Consider the following 20,768-nt stretch of genomic DNA (forward strand, 5'->3'; position numbering starts at 1 on the left):
TATTTTAATTTGTGATTATTTGTATATTTATTTTAATTTGTTTTTGTTTTTAGGAAGATTTTATTTTCATCAAGTGGGATGTTCTTAAATACAAGTGAGCTTATTATAAGTGTTGGAGTTCAGAAATGAATCCAACCAGAAGACAATTACTGGTAGGCTATAAATTGATGCTATTTATCATATATAAGTCTGTTTTGATGAACGTTGTATGACATGAGTATGTATATGGATAATTATGTGTGGGGGTAATTGCCCACACAAATTATTTTTTTATTTGTATATGGATAATAAAAGAAAATTTTGTTCCCATAAAAAATAGGTATGGTCCTCATAAGATATTTTTTTTCTTAAAATGAATGCAAAATAAATATAAGAAATTAAAAAAATTGTTACTAATTTTACTATTTTATACTATTTAGTTTTTTTTAGTATTTGGATTTTCTCTCATGACATTATATTTTTTTAAAGCATGTGTTATTTTTATTTTGTGAAAAAATCAAATAAATGATTATTTTGGTCTTTTTAAATGTGTAAAGTAATGATAATTTAGTCTTTGAAACAAAGAAAATCAGTTTTAGTCCACAAACAAATAAAATGTGTAACAATTATGTTTTATATCCACTTAATATCAAATTGGTCATTGAAAAATATAATTTAACATCAAAATATTGTTTGAACATTACATCTTAATTATAAAATAATTTCACAAAACTTAGCGACAATACATAATTATCATACTTTTTACATATTTAATAACTAAATTAGAATTTTTGTTCTATTAAGATTAAATTATTACCGATTTATTCGCACACACAAAAAAATGTTATTAGTTTATATTTAGGAACAAAGTGGTAATTTATCAAAAAATGTTACCAACTATTTCTTGGCCCCCACTGAGAAAATATGCTGGATCCACCCTTGGCTGCGATATAGTTTATGAACCAGCAAGTGGATTCGCAACTGACATGTGTGTTGTCACTTTATCACTTGTGATATCTTATTTTATTTGCGTACATTATTGTGTTTTAAATCCACGTACAGTATATTATCTTATGCGCAAACAATATCTTATCTATATCCGAGTTTCACCTCGCACCCCGAACCAGCATCGTAACCCAATAACAGGTGCATCATCTTCATCGTGCTCTGCTCCACTCGGCTTCAACATCTACTCGCTTATAAAATGAGTCACGTACAACAAGTGTGTTCTCTACATTGGGAGAACTATTATATGTTTTAAATGCAACTATTATAGAGAACCTTGATGACGATACATAAAAGCATTATGAATTCCTTGAATTTCTATACCTGAAAAGGTAGTCATTGCTTCTTCTAAACCAGTTCTCCTCTTTTTGATTAATTGCATCTTTTCATTGATACTGAATACCCAATTTACATGTTGCTCAAGCCAATGACTAACTTTTCAGGTATAGAAATTCAAAGAATTCATAATGATTCTTTTTTTTTCCTCCTTTGAACTTGGTTTCAAAATATGAAGAAAGACAACTCTCTTGATAGCCAAGAAATTCGTGGGATTCATAATGCTTTAATGTCTCGTCATCAAGGTCGATAAACTTGGTTTTAAAATATATAGCAGCTCTCCCAGGGTGGAGAACACACTCTTGTGCATGGCTCATGTTTTATAGGCCGATAAACTATCCCAACAATAGCATAGCTAATTTCTAGCTAAACACAATTCCAGTTTTTTTATACCCAAAAGCACGGTCATAATAGCATTCGCATGATAGTGCTCATATATCTAAGATTTATCTATAATTTGGAAATTCATATGAGATTCATCAATAGAAACTTATCGTAATGACGTTTTTTTTAAGGAAAATAGAATGACACGTTTGTTAGGAGAGAAATATTTTGATGTTTGGAAATCCTAAGAATCATGTTTTTTTTTTTATAATGAATACAATTTGTTTGGTTGATCTTTAGAAATACTTACAGATTTTTTTTTTAGAATTAAAAAGTTAGATGATATTTTTATCTTAATGTAATAAGAATAATATAATATTTTTACTGTCATAAAAATACATTAAATTTGAAAAAGTAAGATTTTTACCTCACTTTATAAAAAGTTTTGGTAAGAAACTATTTAAAAAACATTCACAATTTTTTTTAAATAGATATCAAATTTGAAAAATTAAGATTCTTAATCCAAGATTTATAGAAAACTAAAAATTTACATTGATAATATATAATTATAAACTCTCAGATGATTTTATTTTTATAACCATGATAATTAAGATTTTTTGGATGAACCATGAAACAAATTTTATATGAGATTTAATTACACTTAAAAATTTTCGTTCTTCTCCAATTATGTGTTATATAATGATCAAGTTCAATTTTTGTTCACAAATTTAATATGTGTGATGAATTGAGTAATGATGATTAGATAATATGATGATAATATAAGGAAAAAAGCAACAAGTTGAATTAAATTTAAAAAATATGCAGGATATTGACATGGGAAAGTCTGGCAAGTTGACTACGCCGGGATCACCGTCCGAAGACATAATAATTTGATTAGCAGGGCCATAGCAACGGTGAAGACAGCGCAGGGAGATTTATTAATGGATAAGCAAAACAATTTAGAAGCGACTTGGAAATTGAATGCAACAGTGCATGGCATTAATTTAGAGTCCAGCATTATTGTGATTATAATGCAGCTAATTTGCAAGTTACTAATCAATCGAATAAAAGAAATCCGAATCAGCGTTCCACTTGCCGACATGATATCAAAACGCGTTTCAAGAGACGCAGTTCCAACGGGTACTTGAAGAGGCCCCACACTGACCCCCCACCTTTCCTTTCTTATTTATAAATCCAAAATGCAAATTCACCATTCTCCACTCTTCAGTCTTCACATTCCAAAGCACTTTTTATTTTCTTCTCTCTGCGATGGCCGTGGATTTCTCCAAAGCGGTCGACGACGGGCTGAAGCTCTCCAAGCGCATATACTTCGTGAAGGACAGGGCGGTGTCCCCGCCCAAGCCTCCGCCGCCGATGGCGCGCTCGGCCACCGCGTTCCTCCCCTCGGCGCCGATGGTCTACGCGGTGATCTCCGATCCAGGGATCGTGGACAACCCCGACATCTCGAGCTACCAACCGCACGTGTACGGAAGGTGTGATCCTCCAGCGCTGATTCCGCTTCAGATGAACGCGATTGAGATGGAAGCTGATTGTTACCACGAAACCGCTTTCGTCACAGTCTCCGGCACTTGGAGACTCCACTGCGTCATGGGAAGCCGCTCCTGCGATTGCCGCATCGCTGTTCCCGTGAGCCACCAGGTACGCATATAATTTCTTTTTGAAGGATTCCTTTCGTTTAAATTTAATAGTGGTAATTAATAATTCTATTAGAAGTAATCATGGAGGTTTTTGTTTTGTTTAATTTGAGTAATGCTTTTAATGTGTTGCAGATTTAATTTCACAGGGTTCAATTCTAGGTGTTGAGGTCAGCGTTTCTAGAAAATCATATTCTACTCAACTGGTTGTCATGGGAGATGAGAATGGGAGCCAAAATTCCGCGCCACCTCAAAACGGAGGGTTTCTCATCCCGAATATATTTACTTTAACTATACCGCAGGTTAATGAATAGCTTAATACGTAGCTTTTGATTTCTTGAATAGTTTGGTTGAGTTTTCTTGTTGTGGTACTGATTTTGATTGGATTCTAACTGGTTTGTGGTAGGTTGATGGAGGTTCCAATTTGTCAATTAAAGTTCGGTGGTCTCAGAAAATAGTGTACTCCAAAGGCCAGTTCTCTTTGAATGTGCCGTTTACCTTTCCAGATTTTGTTAACCCTGCGGGGAAGAGAATATCTAAAAGAGAAAAGATACAAATTAATGTGGATGCTGTTACTGGAGTTGAGCTTCTGTGCAGGACAATAAGCCACCCACTGAAGGTTCGTGTTGAGTTTGTTTTTATGTGGCAACACTGTTGAAATTTTACTTGTGATGTAAGTTTATACCTGATTGACTGTTTTATTGTGGCTGTGTCCAGGAAGTGAGGCGTCATGCTGGGAGTATGGGCTTCTTATATGATTCCGATGTTCTCTCATGGTCTAAAGTCGATTTTAGCTTTTCATATGCTGTAAGACTCATGAGTAATGGCCATTTTTTTTTTTTTTGTAGTATGAGATTTTGAAAGGGTATCTTATTGGTTCACTGTATGCATATTTAGGTTTCTTCAAGTCATATAAATGGTGGTGTTCTTTTGGAATCTGCATCTGTGCAAGATTTTGATGAAAGAGAGATGTTCTACATGTATCTTTCTCCTGGAGATATTCAGAGTCACAAGGTTTGTACTATAACTGTAAACTTTGTAGGTGTACATGCCATGTTTAATATATATTTTTTAGAGTGTCCTTTTATTCTTACTTCTGGTATTCTGGGATTACTTAATTTGTAGGTATTCAAAAAGGACATCATATTCATTATTGACATCAGTGGTAGTATGCGGGGAAAGCTAATTGAAGACACAAAGAATGCACTATTGACTGCTCTCTCTAAGCTTAATCACGATGATTCATTTAATATTTTAGCCTTTAATGGAGAGACTTATCTATTTTCCAAAGCGATGGATTTGGCTTCCGGGGATGCTGTTGAAAGGGCCACTGAGTGGATTAACACGAACTTTATTGCTGGGAGTGGTACTAATATTTCACATCCGTTAAACACGGTACCTATAAAATGCTTCTTTTCATTAATTAATATAAATATTATTGAGCATTAGTTAATACAGAACCAAATTGTACAAAGCGATACTGAGTAGATAAATCAATCTTTGCTCAGTTTGATGCATGGAAAACCCATTCCTCAAGTTCTGTTTCAACTTTATCATTGTAATTGTTTTCTTCCCTCTATCATTGACTAGAATGCGGTTTATTTATTTGTTGCCATTTATTCTCAGGCAATAGAGATGCTATCCAATATTCAAAGTTCAGTTCCAATAGTTTTCCTAGTTACAGATGGAACAGTTGAAGATGAGAGACAAATTTGTGCTATGGTAAAGAATCGAATGATCAATGGAGAGTCAATATGCCCTCGAATTTACACTTTTGGCATTGGTATGGTTCTCAGTATTTTGGGCCTTTATCAAAACTTGCCACTTGTCATAAATTTAAACATTGTGACATTCTTTTTAGTTATTAAATAAACCTGCTTAAGATCTTGCTCTTAGTTTAATCTAATTCATTTTAACAGTTGGTAGAAAATTCTTCATCTATCACTCACTTTTGTTAAACTCATTTAACCCCAGGTTCATTCTGCAATCATTATTTCTTGCGAATGCTTGCAATGATTGGTAGGGGCCAATATGATGCTGCATTGGATGTAGGTAAGTTCTGAATTTAACTTAAAAAATAAATACATAGCATTGTGATTATTTATCTTTCATATTTTTTTTAAGTTAAATGATGTTGTGTGTTAGACAAATTTTGGTCCACAAACCATGCCACTAAATATGTGCCTACCAGGCAATATGATTACACAAGGTTGGTTGCATAGTCTAGGCATTTTATTTGGGGCATCTGGTTGTTGACTCTAGCATGAACTTTTGAGTTATCTGCAATTTAGGGAAGAGAGAGAGTATTGATTTTACACTCACAACATTTATTTAAAAGCCTAGGTAAAGGAAGATGGATGTTTAAGGCCATTGGCAGCTAATGTAAAATTTATTGATATACCAAACATAGATTATTCACGATAAATTTTTTGTTAGCTATAAATTAATGGTTGCATGAGAGACCATCAACATCACCAAACATTGATGTTCTAATGACATTGGAGGAAATTGTTAAGAGGGATCTTGTGGTGAATGATATTCCTAAGAATTTGGTCTTTAACCGACTCTCATTGCGTTGTGTAATACCATTTTTGTTGTAATATTTATTGAAATGTTATCTAATAATTGTTTACAATATTTATTATTTCCAAACATGGTCCCTAAACTATTTAATAATACATCACTAGGCTCTGAAGGATTTCATAATTACATTTTAACCTTGAAGTTTGAATGACTCAATTACCCTTGGTTGGAATATAATGGGATTGTTGAAATATAACCAAACTAGATTCACTTGGCTAGTATGACTATGAGAGGGATGTTAACGCTTTCCGCATTAAAAAGTAATTGGATAATGACCCCTCTTTCTTGAATTGCCAGATTTGATTGAACCTCGAATGCTGACATTGTTTGACAAAGCTTCATCTCTCATTCTTGCAAATATCAAAATGGACACATTGGATGATCTTGATGACCTTGAGGTAAAATTTGTAAAGTACCTTGCTTGAATGAATTGGAAAAAAACATTTTGCTATCCATTTTTCACTCTATCCCATGGTCATTACCAAACATATGCCATGTAACAAACTTTCTTTCATTTGAAATTTTGATTCTTTTCCTTCAGTTCATCGTCAACAGCCCTGCCTTTGAATTGATCATTCCACACAATAAAATGTGCCATTGTGCTCCATTTCATTTTTATTCTTGTCCTCCCATCCTTCTTAATACTGTAGTTCCCTAATACCTTGGGTGGTTTTTGGTGAATTGTGCTTTTATCTACACTTTTCATTATGCCTTTTTCTGATTATATCTACTTTAGAGTGACATTCAATGATTAAAAAATGAAGATTGATGTGATGCCATGGTGAATCTGCATCTCTTGTCCTTTATGACCATTTATTTTCTGTTGCACACTATTATATGCTGAAGTTGGACATGTAGATAATGCTATGGTGAATTGTGCTTGTGGCTCCTTCTTATGGGATTATCTGCAATATTTGTTATAGGTATACCCTCCTCATATTCCCGATCTTTCATCAGAGGGTCCATTGATTTTATCTGGAAGATACAGGGGAAATTTTCCCAAAACTCTTAAAGTCAAAGGTATCTTGGCTGATTTCAGTAATTTTGTAGTAGATATGAAGATACAAAATGCTAAGGACATTCCTGTGCAAAAGGTAAAATACTCTACTACTTTAGCATACTTAAAATTCAAGTTTTCTTGTATATGAAATTATAACTACAATTTCTGAGCGAGGAGGTTCTAATTTTTATTTGGTATGCCTGAGAAACATAAATATGTTAGCTTCATCTTATTCTTGCAGTCATGGTCCTGGCGTCTTTTGATTAGATTAATGATGCTGGTTTATTAAATGTCCACAATTTTTACAGTTTTGTTTCATTTCATTTATTATTATTATTCATTATATCGCTCTGTTTTCTCTATTAACAGATTTCTGCAAGAGATCAAATAGAGCATCTTACTGCTCAAGCATGGCTCATGGAAAATAAACAACTAGAACAAAAGGTTTGTTAATACTCTGGTCTATGCTATCACTCTTCTCAATGTGTGCATGTGAATTTCAGTTTCTTTTTATTATTAAATAAATTTTCGCATGCCACTCCATTAAATTGGCAGGTTGCAAAACTGAGCCTGCAGACTGGCTTTACGTCTGAGTATACACGAATGATGATACATGAGACTGATCATCTAAAGAAAGTCAAGGAATCATCTGGACCGAAAGAAGTATGTGTCAAAATTTGAGGATTTTGTGATGTTGTCTTATAAATAAACCATTTATCAAAGAATTCTTTCACCTGGAAACGTATTTTCTGTCATTGAATCCTTCGGCAATTAGCTATATGGTGATATAACATTTAAATATCTGAGAACAGTTCTTATCAAACATGGATAAAAAATCACACGTAAAGACTGTTCTAATCAGTTTTTTCATTCATTGCAAACAGGCGTCAAAAAAGAGCAATCCTCTATTCGAGGCACCCGTCCAAGGCCAGAGAATGATTTTACTACCACATTTAGGTATCGGCTTCGGCAACTTAACTGCAACTGCTGAAAATACTCCTCCAGGATTTGAATCGAAATTGCCTGAAGTGCCCGAAATCTTCAAGGCAGCCACAAATTGTTTTGAAACCTTGTGCAGTTACTGCTGTTGCATGTGCTGCATCCAGTGCTGTACCCGGATAAACAACCAATGTGCAACCGCATTGGCACAACTCTGCATTGGTCTAGGATGCTTCGGCTGCATCTCATGTTGTTCAGATATATGCTGTTCTGGAAACGAAGGCTGAAATATCAATTTTTTTGTATGATTGTTGTATTTTACTGCATATAGAAATCACTGCATGTAGTGTTGTCATTTTGGAAATGTATATTGTGTTTAATGGGGTGATTTCCTTAGTTATATTGTATAGTTTTTTTTTTTTTTTTTCTGATGATAGTCGTGCAAGTTTAAACTCGCAATAGATAAATTATACCATTGTATTAACAAAGAAGAAAGTGAACTATACAAAAACCAAGTTTTATCTGCCGTCAAAGAAACACTAACAACGCGGGAGAAATTATACATGGTCCGGGTAATCACGTTATAGATGAGGTCCTGGTCAATAAACATATGACATGTGTCTTGCAGGAGAGATGCATACTAACTAGGAGTAACGATATTTACGAATACGGAGGTCTGAAGTTTTAAAAATAGGATTATTAATTCAACGCAAAACATGTCAAGGTTAATCGCATACTATCAATATCCAACAAATGATTGAATAACTGACAAATCGCTTGGTCATTTTATCTTTTTGCCGAGTCATTTTTTCTTCTGATTCTTAAACAAAATAATCGTACATCTCTTTGTTTTTTTTTTTAATCGGCAAAATGAATATGTTATAGATTAAAAAAAAATTTCTGGGAGGTACCAGTGGTACCCCAAAGTCAGTAGAAGGTAATACAAAGTAAAGATCCAGACCAAGAAATGGTAGCCAGAGGTAACAAAATATTTAAATAAAATGAGTGTAAAGTAAGCATGTAGCAATTACATGAACCCCACATAAAGCCCCTTCATCCATGTGTATATACGTGATGATGGTCCCCGCAATTAACAAATTCGGTGCAGCCCGATGAATGGTGTGCAGCTCCAAAACCCCAATAAAACTCATGTAACTTGCATAAAATAACAACATAACAATAAGAAACTTCTCCCTTCACCAACCCCTAACAATATCACACCGAATTACTCCACAGATAAAAGATTCATGCTCCACGGGAGGATGGCCCAAGAACAAAGAAAGATATAAACATCCTTATAAACTTTCTTCAACCTTAACCCTGCTAACAAACACCTCATACCAACAACCACTTATGGAATTAAGCCTCCAGAAAACACCACAAAAACAGCCATCCCGTACCCTTCGAAAACCATCACCCACACCACAAATATACCCCAAATGCATTCAAAGGTTTGAAATGCAATAGAATGGATTAGAATACCATTCAGAGAATGACCATTTGAACTCCTCACACTTTGCATTGAGCCAAGCCCATGATCTAAATTTAATTATTTCCACACAGATTCAAAGTCCAGCACACCCTCCCCGAAAACCAACTTGTTACGATGGTTCCATAGTGACCACACAGCTGCACCCCACACCGATTTCCATACTAATGATTTTTTAGAACTCATCCAGTCACAATGAACTGCGCTCCCGTTGTTGTATGTCTCTCTTCCACGTCACCGAATTTTTTTATCTTGTGCTTCGTTCTTGTTGATTGATATCATTAATAATCTTTGTTTGCTTCTAAAAGAGAAAAGTAATGTCCTGCTTAAGCAAACATGACTTTGTTGGCCTGTTTGTTGATCAAAAGTTTCAATGGAGCTTGATATCAATCCGTTGGTGTAAGAGTCGTGGTTAGAAGAATTAGCAAACAAAAACATATTCTGATTGGCTATATATAACTATTAAATGCTTTGCAGAGGAAATTTATAATGATGCCTATATACATCTCTAGAAAACACATCTCATATAGAACAAGTAGAAAGACAAACCTATCAGTTAAAAGTGAAAAGAAAGATACAGGAATGAGAAAATGAAAGGAAATGCACATGTGGTGCGGTGAGGCTCGATCGTCGTTTCCCCTTTCTTTTCCGTGATAAGAATCTGCATGATAATTGCGATCAGTTAAAATTTGAAACCAGATAACCACGGCATTTTCGGTTCTATCAATTAAGTTTTGCTTTTAAAATTGTTGTTTACACTTACACGGTTAAGTTGTGTTGTTGTTTCTGTGTTTAGTAAGTTGAACATGTGTCAAGAAAATCCCAAAATCTTAGAAACTTGGAGCTTGGTGTTTGTGCTCAAAGAAACTCTTTTCTCCCCTCTTTGGGGTTCATTGGCTGTTCCTTCTGGCATTTCATTATCTGATGATGTACAACTCCGTTGACTCGAAATTTTCTAAATAATAATGTTTTGCACTTTTGCGTTTGATTATTTCATGGCTGTTTTCCTGTATATATAGCTGTCTTGAACAAGCGAGTAGTATTTGTACAACTTTAGAAACAAGCATCTAGATTAGTATTCACTAAGATTACTAATTCTATGATACAAGTATTTGCAAGACACACAGAATTTGCATGACATGCCACCAACCCCATACAGATTATTATTGGTAGGTAGGTATCCTACAAATAAAAAACCCCACATGTCCTATAAAATAAAATAACCATATGCTTGGGACAATAAGAAGTTGAAGAACCAGAAGCATAGAGCTACGAGCTGCCTTCATTTGCCCGGGAGTCTCAGTGCCAAATGAACTGCCTAAGAGTTCAAAATGTTGGGGCTCTAGCTCAGCTTCACTTTTCTTCCAGATACTTGCCTTAATTTTTCACCAGTAAAATCACGCTTGGCAGAATTATAAATAGCAGAGGAATTAAGTTAAATATTTGATGCAAATTGTCCACATATCAGCTTTCTAACTGATTCAATAATTAATGACTCTGGATGCAGTAAATGATCTACAATCTCCAATCCTCCATTTGGGTTAAAACAAATTCCTACCCAATAATTATCTCATTAGGAAAGTGAATGGAAGAATAAGTACTACTGCTAAGACAGGAAACAGAATACTAGTTGACAAGTAAAACATTTCAACGCTCTAAAGAGGCAGGGACCAATACCTAAAATCAAAACTAGTAATAAGATAAGTTTTCCGTCGAAAAGAACAACAACAACAACAACAACAACATAGTAATGTTTATTTCTCGCGTTGAAAGAGGCATTAATTAGAAATAGAAGGAAGGCGTCTATATGATTATTAGAAAGCCGAAAAGCAGAACAGATAGATAGTGTGAGTCACTCGGGGAATGTGAGAGCAGTGACGAGAGGGTGGAATTGGGGAAAACGAGCGAGGAGATAAGAAGGCTTAGCGAGCTCGAAGTCCTGGTACTGAAACGCAGGGGCACAAGTGCATCCTACAAGAGTGTAGTTCCTCTCACTATCTCTAGCTTCAGCTTCAGCACTTCCGAACACCCCGTCCGCAGAGTAGGTAAAGTCCTTGGTAGGAAAAGAGCCAAACCAGACGTTGGGAGGCACCGTGTACTGCGGCACCTGATTCTGAGTCAGATCTGATCCAAGGCAAGTGAATTTTACGCTCCCATCTTTCTCATTCAATTCCACTACCTGCAATACAATTCATATCAGATTAGGTTAAAAAAGAAAGAGAGAGATGAAGATATACATACGGTGAGAGGGTCGCCGATGTAATGATGCCAGGTTTCGGCGCAGGGTATGCGATGGAGGCGAGACACACTCCCAGAAGGAACGAGAAAATAGATGGAGGTCGATACAGGGCGATCCACTTTGTATTCGGGGGGGAGCTGAGAGGTCGAAAGCTGGACGGAATGGTCTCGGAATGTCTCCACGTAAAACCCACCTTCTGGGTGAGGTTGCAGATTCAACTTCTTCGCTATCTCTGATGCCCTCAAACTCATCTTCCTTCCTCACAAACTCTAGATTTTTATTTTCATTATATAATTTTCAAACTACAACAGCGGTAGGTGAAGAATCAAATTCCAAACCCAACACTATCCACCCACCCACCAACACTCTTATTTTCCATTTCCAATTAAATATCTCAAATTTAAAATGATATTTTTTTTTTATAATATCTAATTTACAATGTTTTCTTATACTAATTATTTATAAACTATAAATACTCTTAATTTAAAGAACTGACAAATATGAATTAGGTAACATAGTGTTTATACAGTAACAGGTGGAGTAATACTTTTATACCTGTCTCATTTAAATTCGTTTTAGGCATCAGCTTTTATATTTTAATTACTGATGTAGTATATTTTGGTTTTTATCATTAAAGGATTCATTCTTAATTTTTATTCATTTATCAATTCTAAAATTTGTTCTCCAAAGTCCAAATTACGTGCATACAATAAAAATTCGTTACCAATATATTTTCTTAAAAAATTAAAACGTTGCCATATTAGTTTTTTTTTTTTTAAATTACATATTACTAGCAGACAAGACAACTTCTAGAAATAAAATATTTAACAATTTAATAATTTCAGAAAATAATTGATAGCGACTATAAAAAAGAATCTCTAATTGATAATAAATTGGATGTTTGAAAGATTAATTCAGGGGACTAATCTAATTTTGTTTCAGATCATTGAAAAATTGATTTAATAACTAAAATTCGTAAAAGATTAAGAACTATAACGTGTAATTTTAAAAAGCTAACTTCAAGATTTAGTCTACTTTTTATTAACTTATCGACATATTTGCCATAGATAATTGGATATAGCCTTATTAGTCATAAATATTATGAGCAAATGTTGTGACTCTTGTTAGAGACCGTTGTTCGATTTGTAATATAAAGTCAACAGCAAACCTAATATCTAGAGAGTGTATCCTCTCTACTGGAAAATTTCCAATACCAAAGAGGATCTAAAAAAATACAAGTACTCCCCACATCATTTTAATAGATGAATGAATATACCAAGGATTATAGTCAACAATTTTCTATAAAAAAATATTTAATTCAGCAAACACGTCGCTTTTGAAAAGAGAGAAATTACAATATACCAAGGAGTAAGAGACATGAATAAACAAAAGCTATTTGGGGGAAGGGAAAAAAGAGCTAGTTTTTTGTATCATAATAAAATGGCAATAGAATTATTTACAAGCTTAAAATTATTATTAAATGAAAGAGCAAATTTGAGTGAAGGGCCGAAGACAGCAAATTTGAAATAAATGAAAGATAACTAGTAATTACTAGGCGTGTATAATATAGCATCTCCTTCAAGGTAACAATCAATGTCTCGGAGAAACATTGTCAGCATAAATTCCCACCACGACTCATCTCTGGAAAACTTTCCCGACAAACCCTTGAAAGGAGTTTCCCAGCCCGGTACTGACAGCTTCTGCCAAATACTGTGCCTGAAAATTTTGATGACTGAGAATTCTGGATGCACCAAGCATGATATTTCGAAATAATTGAAATATGAAAAACTTGACGAACCAATCACAGTAACAACATAAGGATTACCTCTTGAATGGTTTTCTTTAAATCAAAGGCATCTTTAACTCGAGCATCCAAGAAAGCCCATGTATCACGGAAATCTGCCAAAAAAAAAACAAACCACGGAAGCATTTAAAAAAGTCCTCACAAGCTATGGCTTTACCACATTGAGCCACAAGCAGCAGGGTCTCTTCCCAAAATGTCATTTTATTCACTATACAGATAACACACGTACTGGAGTATTCCATGGGACGGGAAAAAATTCCATTGTTTATCAAATTAATCCTCATATATATTGCCATGGAAGCAAATAGGACAGTCTTGATTCAAGAAGATAAAGTGATTTAAAGAGAACAGAAAATTGAATCCAGTTAATATTTTCAAAGCATTAGCAAAAAAAAACATGATCAAAAGAACATGGTCACTACAATCATAGAACCAGAAGTTGACTCGCAAATGAAAGATCATCATAAAAAAGAAAGGCATAAAAGCACTAGAAATGATGAATGGATGAGAGAGAATCGAGCAAATTCTATGAATGCTTGTGTCTTTAAAAGGGAGGGGAAGAAAAACAAACCAGGAGAGGTATCTGTCAGCATATAAATCTCAGTTGTTGAGTATATTCCTCCAAGGATAGTGCGCTTGGCATACCAATCAATGTCAGAGGCATTATCACCAGCAGCATGCCAGATCTCATCCACAAGCACTGCCCTCTGCTTAAAACTTGTAGGAACATTAACAGGTTGTGCCTGTAAACAAATTATTTCCAAATAAACTCTTTCAGGTCTATAATTCAGAGAGCTAAGCCTCTAACAAGGAAAAAGGGAACGGGCAGAGACCTGGATGCTAAGAGCTTGAGGCCATGTTGATATATATGGAGCTTGCATTTCTAAACGAAATCTGATAAGCTTAGAGATGCAGTCACTTGGTGTCAAATTTTGTAAACTCTCATCTGAGTCAATTTTATCAGCAAGTCTTTGTAAGCAGCCATCCATGAAATACTGAAAAAAGTTTTATGACATGACAGAAAAAAATGGTCAATTCATATAAACTAATAAGCACGACAAGAAAACAGTATTCCAAATAATGGCAACCCATTAAACTGATTGCACTAGATTATACTAGATAATATAAAAGTGGAAGAGAATTCATGCATTGGAAACCTATAACCGAATAAAGCAACCCAAAAATATTGATAAACATTATTAACAACTCCTGAATTTGTAGCTCGCCAATGGTCACATCTTAGAAAGATAGGATGCTAGTGAGAATCCGTGCACATGCATACGCACACGTAATGCCAGAGAGGAAAAAAGATATCTGACTTAGCAAGTGTTCTGAGTCACTTATTTCATATAAAAAAACAGAACATTTTTCTCCTTTCATTATTGCATTCACCCTTTCTTTTGGTGAAACATCACATTAGAGAGGATGGCTTGCCACATAACGGAAACTCAAAATGTGATTGCAATACAGTATAAATTGATAGCAAATAGCAATTACATCATAATGTAGAACATTGTGAAGCAACTGACAGAGTACCATCCTACATTCTACCTGACATAGCATAACACGAGCGGTAGCAATCCTCACTTATGGCTCTGTCCATGAACATTTATAGGAGAAGAAAATAAAAAGATAAAAATAAATTAAACTTCTCTCGCATAAGCTAAAATCAATTTATGCCCTTGACTTTTATAGAAGCTCTTTTCATTTAGCTTCTTCAAATGTTAGATGCATTTTATCTTCTTTTTATTTTTTCCTCCTGTATTATGAAGAAATTCATAATACAGGAGCAAACTAAGATCAGTCCTACTATTATAGAATAGCCTCAATGACTACACATGAAGGTTTAAAGATCACTACTCTATTATCTACTCCAACTCCAAACAATAACTTGCAAGAAAAAACTATTGACAGATAAGACAGTGAAAATGATTGAGATGTGAAAGAGAAGAAAATGCACCTCGACCAGTGCTGCTTCCTTCCTGGGAAAAGATCCAACAATAGATGGCGAAAGACCGACATCCCTGGCTCCTGCAACTAGCGCAGCTTCTGTCCACCCCAACTTTAACTGAAAATAACACAATTACTTGTTGTTACAATCATAGAATTTACACATGCAAAAAAATAAATAAAAAATCAACCGTGTGGATTGTAATTTCGGAAATTGAATCATCAACATATAGTAGAAGAGGAAGAGGGAACGAACGACGTAAGAGAGCGAGGCCTGAAGCACGCGAGTGTGTTGGTCCTCATACTTGGCCCTGGGTTTTGTGGCATCATCAGCTGTTGAGGAAGATGAAGGTGAAGAAGAAGCGGACGAATCTGAAGAGTTAGGGTTTTCGGTTTCGGTGGTGACGACGACTGGAATGGTACGATCCGTAGCGTGTGGAATGGGTAAAGGTTGAGTCTCGGATGTGGAAAAGCGAGAAGAGGGTATAAATATCTGAGGAGGCCGGAATCGGAGTCCAACGTTGCCATTATAGTAGTATCTTGCACCGCACAACAACCGCTTCGCCGCCGTTCGATACATTTCGCTACTTCCACTGGGTCTGGAAACGCAGGACTTACGAGGAGAGTGCTGTTTTTTTAAGGAGAAAGTAGTTTTAAGTTCCACGTAGCAGAGAAATGTTTTGCCACGTGTTGGACCATCCGCCCAGAATAATAAATCTTAAGAACATCATTTCCAACTAATTACTCAATGCAACACCTCTAATTGAATATGGTAATTAATAAGTGTTTTTTTTGTGATGTTTTTTTTAGATAAGTAATTTAGAATATCGACTCTTTTTCAAACTTAATTTTTATTTTTAATTAAAAATATAAAAAATACTTAAGATATTATATGTGAATTTTTATCCATTTTATGACTCCTTGTACATTCTATAACATTTTTTTATAATTTTATACCACTTGAACAATTTTCTTCTTACATATTAGTATAAAAATGTCATTTTTTCCATTAAATAAGACTTTTTTGTTGGACAATAGTATTTGCTTAAGCAATCATCATGCACAAATAGTATTCTAAATTCACGGCTGTATTTAATTTTTATGATAACTTTATGTATTTTTTTATAACATATTTATGAAATTTTCATATTTTTTTAATTAGGATTCTTAAAAGCTTCAATTCCAACCCAATTACTTGAACAAAAACAACTCATTTTTTTATCAAGTTAATTTAGTTCAAGTTTGTTGGAAAAAAATCAAAATCAAATCTAACCAATTGGTTTTGATTGATTTGGTTTTTTTTTCTTTTAAAATCAAACAAAAATGAATTGTATGCACCCCTAGAAATTACAGAGTTATGGGAGCTAGTTGAGTTAAAATACGTAGATAATCACTATTGGATATGCTCCACATTCTACAAGGTCGTGGTCGTCGTATGCCATTTTTGTAAACAAATTATGATTGTCCAATTAGAAAGTGTTACTTTTTATCATTCAATTAAGTGTTTGAGAAAGCAATTAAGTTAGCTTTTAACTTATCAACTTTTAGCAAATAAATAGTTTTTAAGCTTTCAATTAGGTTAACCACTAGTGCTGATCAACTATAACCTTAAATTAATGTTAAAAAAAATGCCAAAACAAACTAACAAAAATGAAGGTAAAATAACATAGGACATTAGGCATTTCTCATAGCAACTTGTATTAGCTAACTTTAAAATTAAAGGGAAAAAAAACCTGCACATAAAAAGGAAAGGGGAAGGGAGTGAGAAATCAAAAGAAATCCCTTGGATTTGATAGGAATAAAAGGAAAAGTGGAAAAATCCCAGGGTACAAACTTGTCAGCAGTAAAATTGGGCGATGCTGTCTCAAAAATGGTTTCATCTTATACGAATTGCACACAATTCACAAGGGTTGCTATCAGCAGAAAGAGGCACGCCCACCAACAAAATTAGCTTGGACTTTGACATTTTTCTCTCTTCTTCAGAAGGACCAAAAATTGTCCAAAACTCCAAGCTTCAGCATCTCTCAATTTATGCTCTATTTCATAGTTTTTGGACTTAGATATATGACATCAAGTTCTTGAAACAGCATGCCACCCTCTGCCTTTCTTTCTCCCTCGGAATCATTCTCTTTAGCCCCGTGGACTGTGTGGTTCTCATGCACAAAGTGATTGTTGGATCAAGATGCTAAAAGCAATCTTTCCTAGGCCTGCACTGCAATTCTCACCTACAAAAGCAACTTTGTACTAAGCTAGCATATTGACACAACATATTTAAACCTGAACCTCCTCTATCCTTCTAATGGCTTCCTTCATGTTAAGTCGTTGATCGGGGTTGCTCTCCGTGCAAGCAGCCCCTACTTGGAGAAGTTGCAACATTTGATTGAGGGAGTTCGAGTGATTGCTCATTAACTCTGGATCAATCAATTCCGCTTCTCTTCTCTCAGAAATCGCAGTGAACACCCAGTGCACTACGTCAGTGCCACCCTTGCCATTACTGTGATACTGAGAGGGGAATTTCCCAGTGATGATTTCAAGAACGATGATTCCGAGGCAATACACGTCGGTCTTCTGTGAAACATGCTGGTATGATACGTAATCGGGTGTTTTGTAGGCAAACATTGTCTGTATGGCGTAGTTGGGGTTGATGAGTGGATGAAAGGCGAAATCGCTTAGGAGAGGCTCGTAATTTTCAGTTAGTAGAACATTGCTGGATTTCAGGTTTCCATGTGGCAGGTCTTCGTTGGAAAATTCTGAATAAATAAAGTTCAACCCTCGCGCAATTCCCTTCACGATATTCAAACGGATTGGCCAGTTCAGGTCAGCATGACTCGATCCTCTGTCACCTGAAAAAACATTATACCACATACCTTAACTATATATTACCTTGCATTGCATGCATATAATTTTCATAAAATAAACAAGAGAGTAACTTATAAAAAAGAGCATACGGGAATTAACTATTTTCTGCTTTCCGAACTAAACCGGATTGAATAAGACAAACATGATAATGGTGTTCTTTTTTTTGGGGAGTGCTAAGGGTATCCTCTAGCTCAAAATTATTATATGGTTTATGGTCTTCATCAATAACATGTAATCAAATATTGTTGTTAATTTTATCCAATTAATTGAAAAACTTGAGTGCATATTAGATAGACGTTAGTCGAGACCATAAATACTAGATTATCTTACACTACTTGATTTATATGTAAGATTTGTGGATTGGACTCCTGATCACATACTTTAGAAAGAAAGATGGTAAGCTGCTAACCATTTCACACGTTAGTGATAATGATGTTAATTCTTTATCCATGCATGTTTCTGGTTAATTACTCCAATTAATGTTCAAGGTTGAAATATCATCTAAGAGCGTCTTCAATGATTCAAACATTATCTCGCAAAAGAAGCGAAAGTTTCTATATAATTAAGGAGACATTATATATACTAAGGTGATTAGTGTGGTAAGTACCATGCAAGACGTATAGCAAGCTTCCTTTGGGCATGTATTCGGTGACAAACAGCTTTTCCTCCTTGCGGTAATGATAAGCGAGAGGCGTAATGATGTTAAGGTTTCTGAGTCTCCCAAAGCGTCTCATCTCGGCGTCAAAGATGTCTCTGCTGACTTTATTCATCTCGCGCATCCGCTTGACCACCACAGAGAGGCCATTGTTCATGGCAGCTTTGTAGGCCGAACCCAACCCACCATTCCCGAGAACCTCCGCCGCAGCCTTCATCAAATCGGGCAAGCCAAACACGCCCTTCTCGTCGTTCACCATCACAAGGTCACCCATGCCGCCCCGCGAAGACCCTTTCTTCGACGAAGAAGACTCCTTCTTGCTCCCCCCCTCGGAGGCCCCCCTGCTATGGTTCGAGCTCGGCACGTGCACTTGCACCACCTCGTCCACGTGATCCCTGCTCATCACGCTGAAATCATCGTCGTGTCGACGCTTCGACCGCGTCAACGCAAAAATGAAAGCCAAAGCAACAGCGACAATGAGGACAATAACCACCTTCATCCCCCAACCCGACCCTACTTCTGAACTACCACCGGCCTCGCACTCATTATTCAGCGGCTTCCCGCATAGTCCTTCGTTGTTGGCGAAGGACTTCGCTTCGAACCTCGACATGGCGGCGGGGATTTCTCCCTGGAGCTTGTTGTTCGACATGTCCAAGGATTTTATGTCTTGCTTGAGCTCCGGCACCGGGCCGGAGAACTCGTTGTTCTCGAGGTGGAGCTCGGTGAGGAAGCCGAGGTTGGTCAAGGAAGACGGGATGGGGCCGGAGAACTTGTTGTTTGAGATCCATATTTTTTTCAAGGAAGCTAATTGCGAGAAGAAATCGGAGGGGATTTGGCCGGAGAACTGGTTGTGGGCTAAGTACAGGGACTTGAGGGCCCCGAGTTGGTTGAAGGGAGGGATTGGGCCGGAGAAGGAGTTGTTGACGAAGCTGATGGAGCGGAGAGTGGGGATTTGGGTGAGGGCGTTGACATCGATGGCGCCGGAGAGGGAGAGGTCGACGAGGTGGAGGCTGTTGATGATGTTGTTGAAGCAGATGACGCCGAGCCACCTGGAGGAGCAAGGGTTCTGGTTGGGAACCCAGGAAGAGAGAGCTACGGGGTTAGAGAATGATTTCTTGAGGTTGAGAAGGGCTTCGTTTTCAGAAAGGGAGAGAGAGGAGAAAGGGAAGAGGAGGAGGAGAAGGAGGCGAACAGCGGCCATCGCCGTGCCGGAAATCTTATGGGTGTTCCGGGAGAGAAATGGACCGCTGCTCGGAGAGATTGAGGTTCTCTGATTGTGTGTGTTTTAGGATATGGGGTGGCCGCGTACGTAGTACGGGAATGGGAAAGGTAGCTAGGTTGTCGTGTTTGAGAGATGGATTATTGGCGAATGGTGGTGGAGCTTCCAGAATTACCATGCCACTCTAAGAATAGCAATTGGATTGGAATCATGGACCTGTTTCCTTCAAATGCTTCCCATTCATTTTTCAGGAATGTTGACCCTGTCAGCTCCATTTCGGGATCAACCCATGCATGCATTCCTATTTCTCTCATATGTCTATATAAAAACTAGTACGCTAGCCCTACTCTACTCTCATTCATGTTTTTTAATTTTATAAATAACAAAATATATATTTAATTTTATTGACATTATTCTTATTTTTATGTTATTAGTATATTGTTTATAAAAAGTAAAAATTAAAAACTATTCACATATTGAAATATTGAAATGTATTTATGATACATATATTCAATATCAATTACAATATTAATTTGCTACATCAACTTTATGATGTCATATAATAAAAGATTTAATAAAAATATAAGAATAAATTAAAGATCTTTTTAAAACTTAGAAAACAAAATTTAAACAAAAAAGTAAAAAAAATAAAAAGTATTTAATTATATATATATATATATTAAATATATAAATGATGATTATGATAATCATAACAATGAAGTATAACAAGAT

At 35.8% G+C, this 20,768-nt stretch overlaps 4 protein-coding genes across 4 annotated transcripts; 1 reads left to right on the top strand and 3 right to left on the bottom strand.

Annotated features, from left to right (window-relative positions):
• Nucleotides 1-2,842: 2,842 nt before the first annotated feature.
• Nucleotides 2,843-8,336, top strand: LOC114381994 (inter alpha-trypsin inhibitor, heavy chain 4-like). The gene is made up of 13 exons (XM_028341223.1): nucleotides 2,843-3,303; nucleotides 3,449-3,601; nucleotides 3,706-3,918; nucleotides 4,017-4,106; nucleotides 4,197-4,313; nucleotides 4,425-4,694; nucleotides 4,926-5,082; nucleotides 5,274-5,351; nucleotides 6,180-6,280; nucleotides 6,806-6,976; nucleotides 7,252-7,326; nucleotides 7,438-7,545; nucleotides 7,767-8,336. Exons 1-13 carry the CDS (start codon nucleotides 2,914-2,916, stop codon nucleotides 8,106-8,108), a joined length of 2,265 nt encoding a protein of 754 aa, XP_028197024.1. The 5' UTR covers nucleotides 2,843-2,913; the 3' UTR covers nucleotides 8,109-8,336.
• A 2,447-nt stretch (nucleotides 8,337-10,783) lies between these two features.
• LOC114381995 lies at nucleotides 10,784-11,905 on the bottom strand. The gene is made up of 2 exons (XM_028341224.1): nucleotides 11,552-11,905; nucleotides 10,784-11,489 (listed from the first exon to the last, which is right to left on the bottom strand). The coding sequence occupies exons 1-2, from the start codon at nucleotides 11,798-11,800 to the stop codon at nucleotides 11,163-11,165; spliced, it is 576 nt and encodes a 191-aa protein (XP_028197025.1). The 5' UTR covers nucleotides 11,801-11,905; the 3' UTR covers nucleotides 10,784-11,162.
• A 917-nt stretch (nucleotides 11,906-12,822) lies between these two features.
• On the bottom strand, nucleotides 12,823-15,940 carry LOC114381098 (ubiquinone biosynthesis protein COQ9-B, mitochondrial-like). Its single transcript, XM_028340284.1, has 6 exons — nucleotides 15,560-15,940; nucleotides 15,314-15,421; nucleotides 14,187-14,348; nucleotides 13,925-14,096; nucleotides 13,375-13,448; nucleotides 12,823-13,265 (listed from the first exon to the last, which is right to left on the bottom strand). The coding sequence occupies exons 1-6, from the start codon at nucleotides 15,881-15,883 to the stop codon at nucleotides 13,185-13,187; spliced, it is 921 nt and encodes a 306-aa protein (XP_028196085.1). The 5' UTR covers nucleotides 15,884-15,940; the 3' UTR covers nucleotides 12,823-13,184.
• A 1,116-nt stretch (nucleotides 15,941-17,056) lies between these two features.
• LOC114382055 (pollen receptor-like kinase 3) lies at nucleotides 17,057-20,270 on the bottom strand. Its single transcript, XM_028341286.1, has 2 exons — nucleotides 18,770-20,270; nucleotides 17,057-18,146 (listed from the first exon to the last, which is right to left on the bottom strand). Exons 1-2 carry the CDS (start codon nucleotides 20,016-20,018, stop codon nucleotides 17,575-17,577), a joined length of 1,821 nt encoding a protein of 606 aa, XP_028197087.1. The 5' UTR covers nucleotides 20,019-20,270; the 3' UTR covers nucleotides 17,057-17,574.
• Nucleotides 20,271-20,768: the final 498 nt, after the last annotated feature.

Source organism: Glycine soja, chromosome 13 (genome assembly GCF_004193775.1).
Source record: "Glycine soja cultivar W05 chromosome 13, ASM419377v2, whole genome shotgun sequence".
Taxonomy (NCBI): Eukaryota; Viridiplantae; Streptophyta; class Magnoliopsida; order Fabales; family Fabaceae; genus Glycine; species Glycine soja.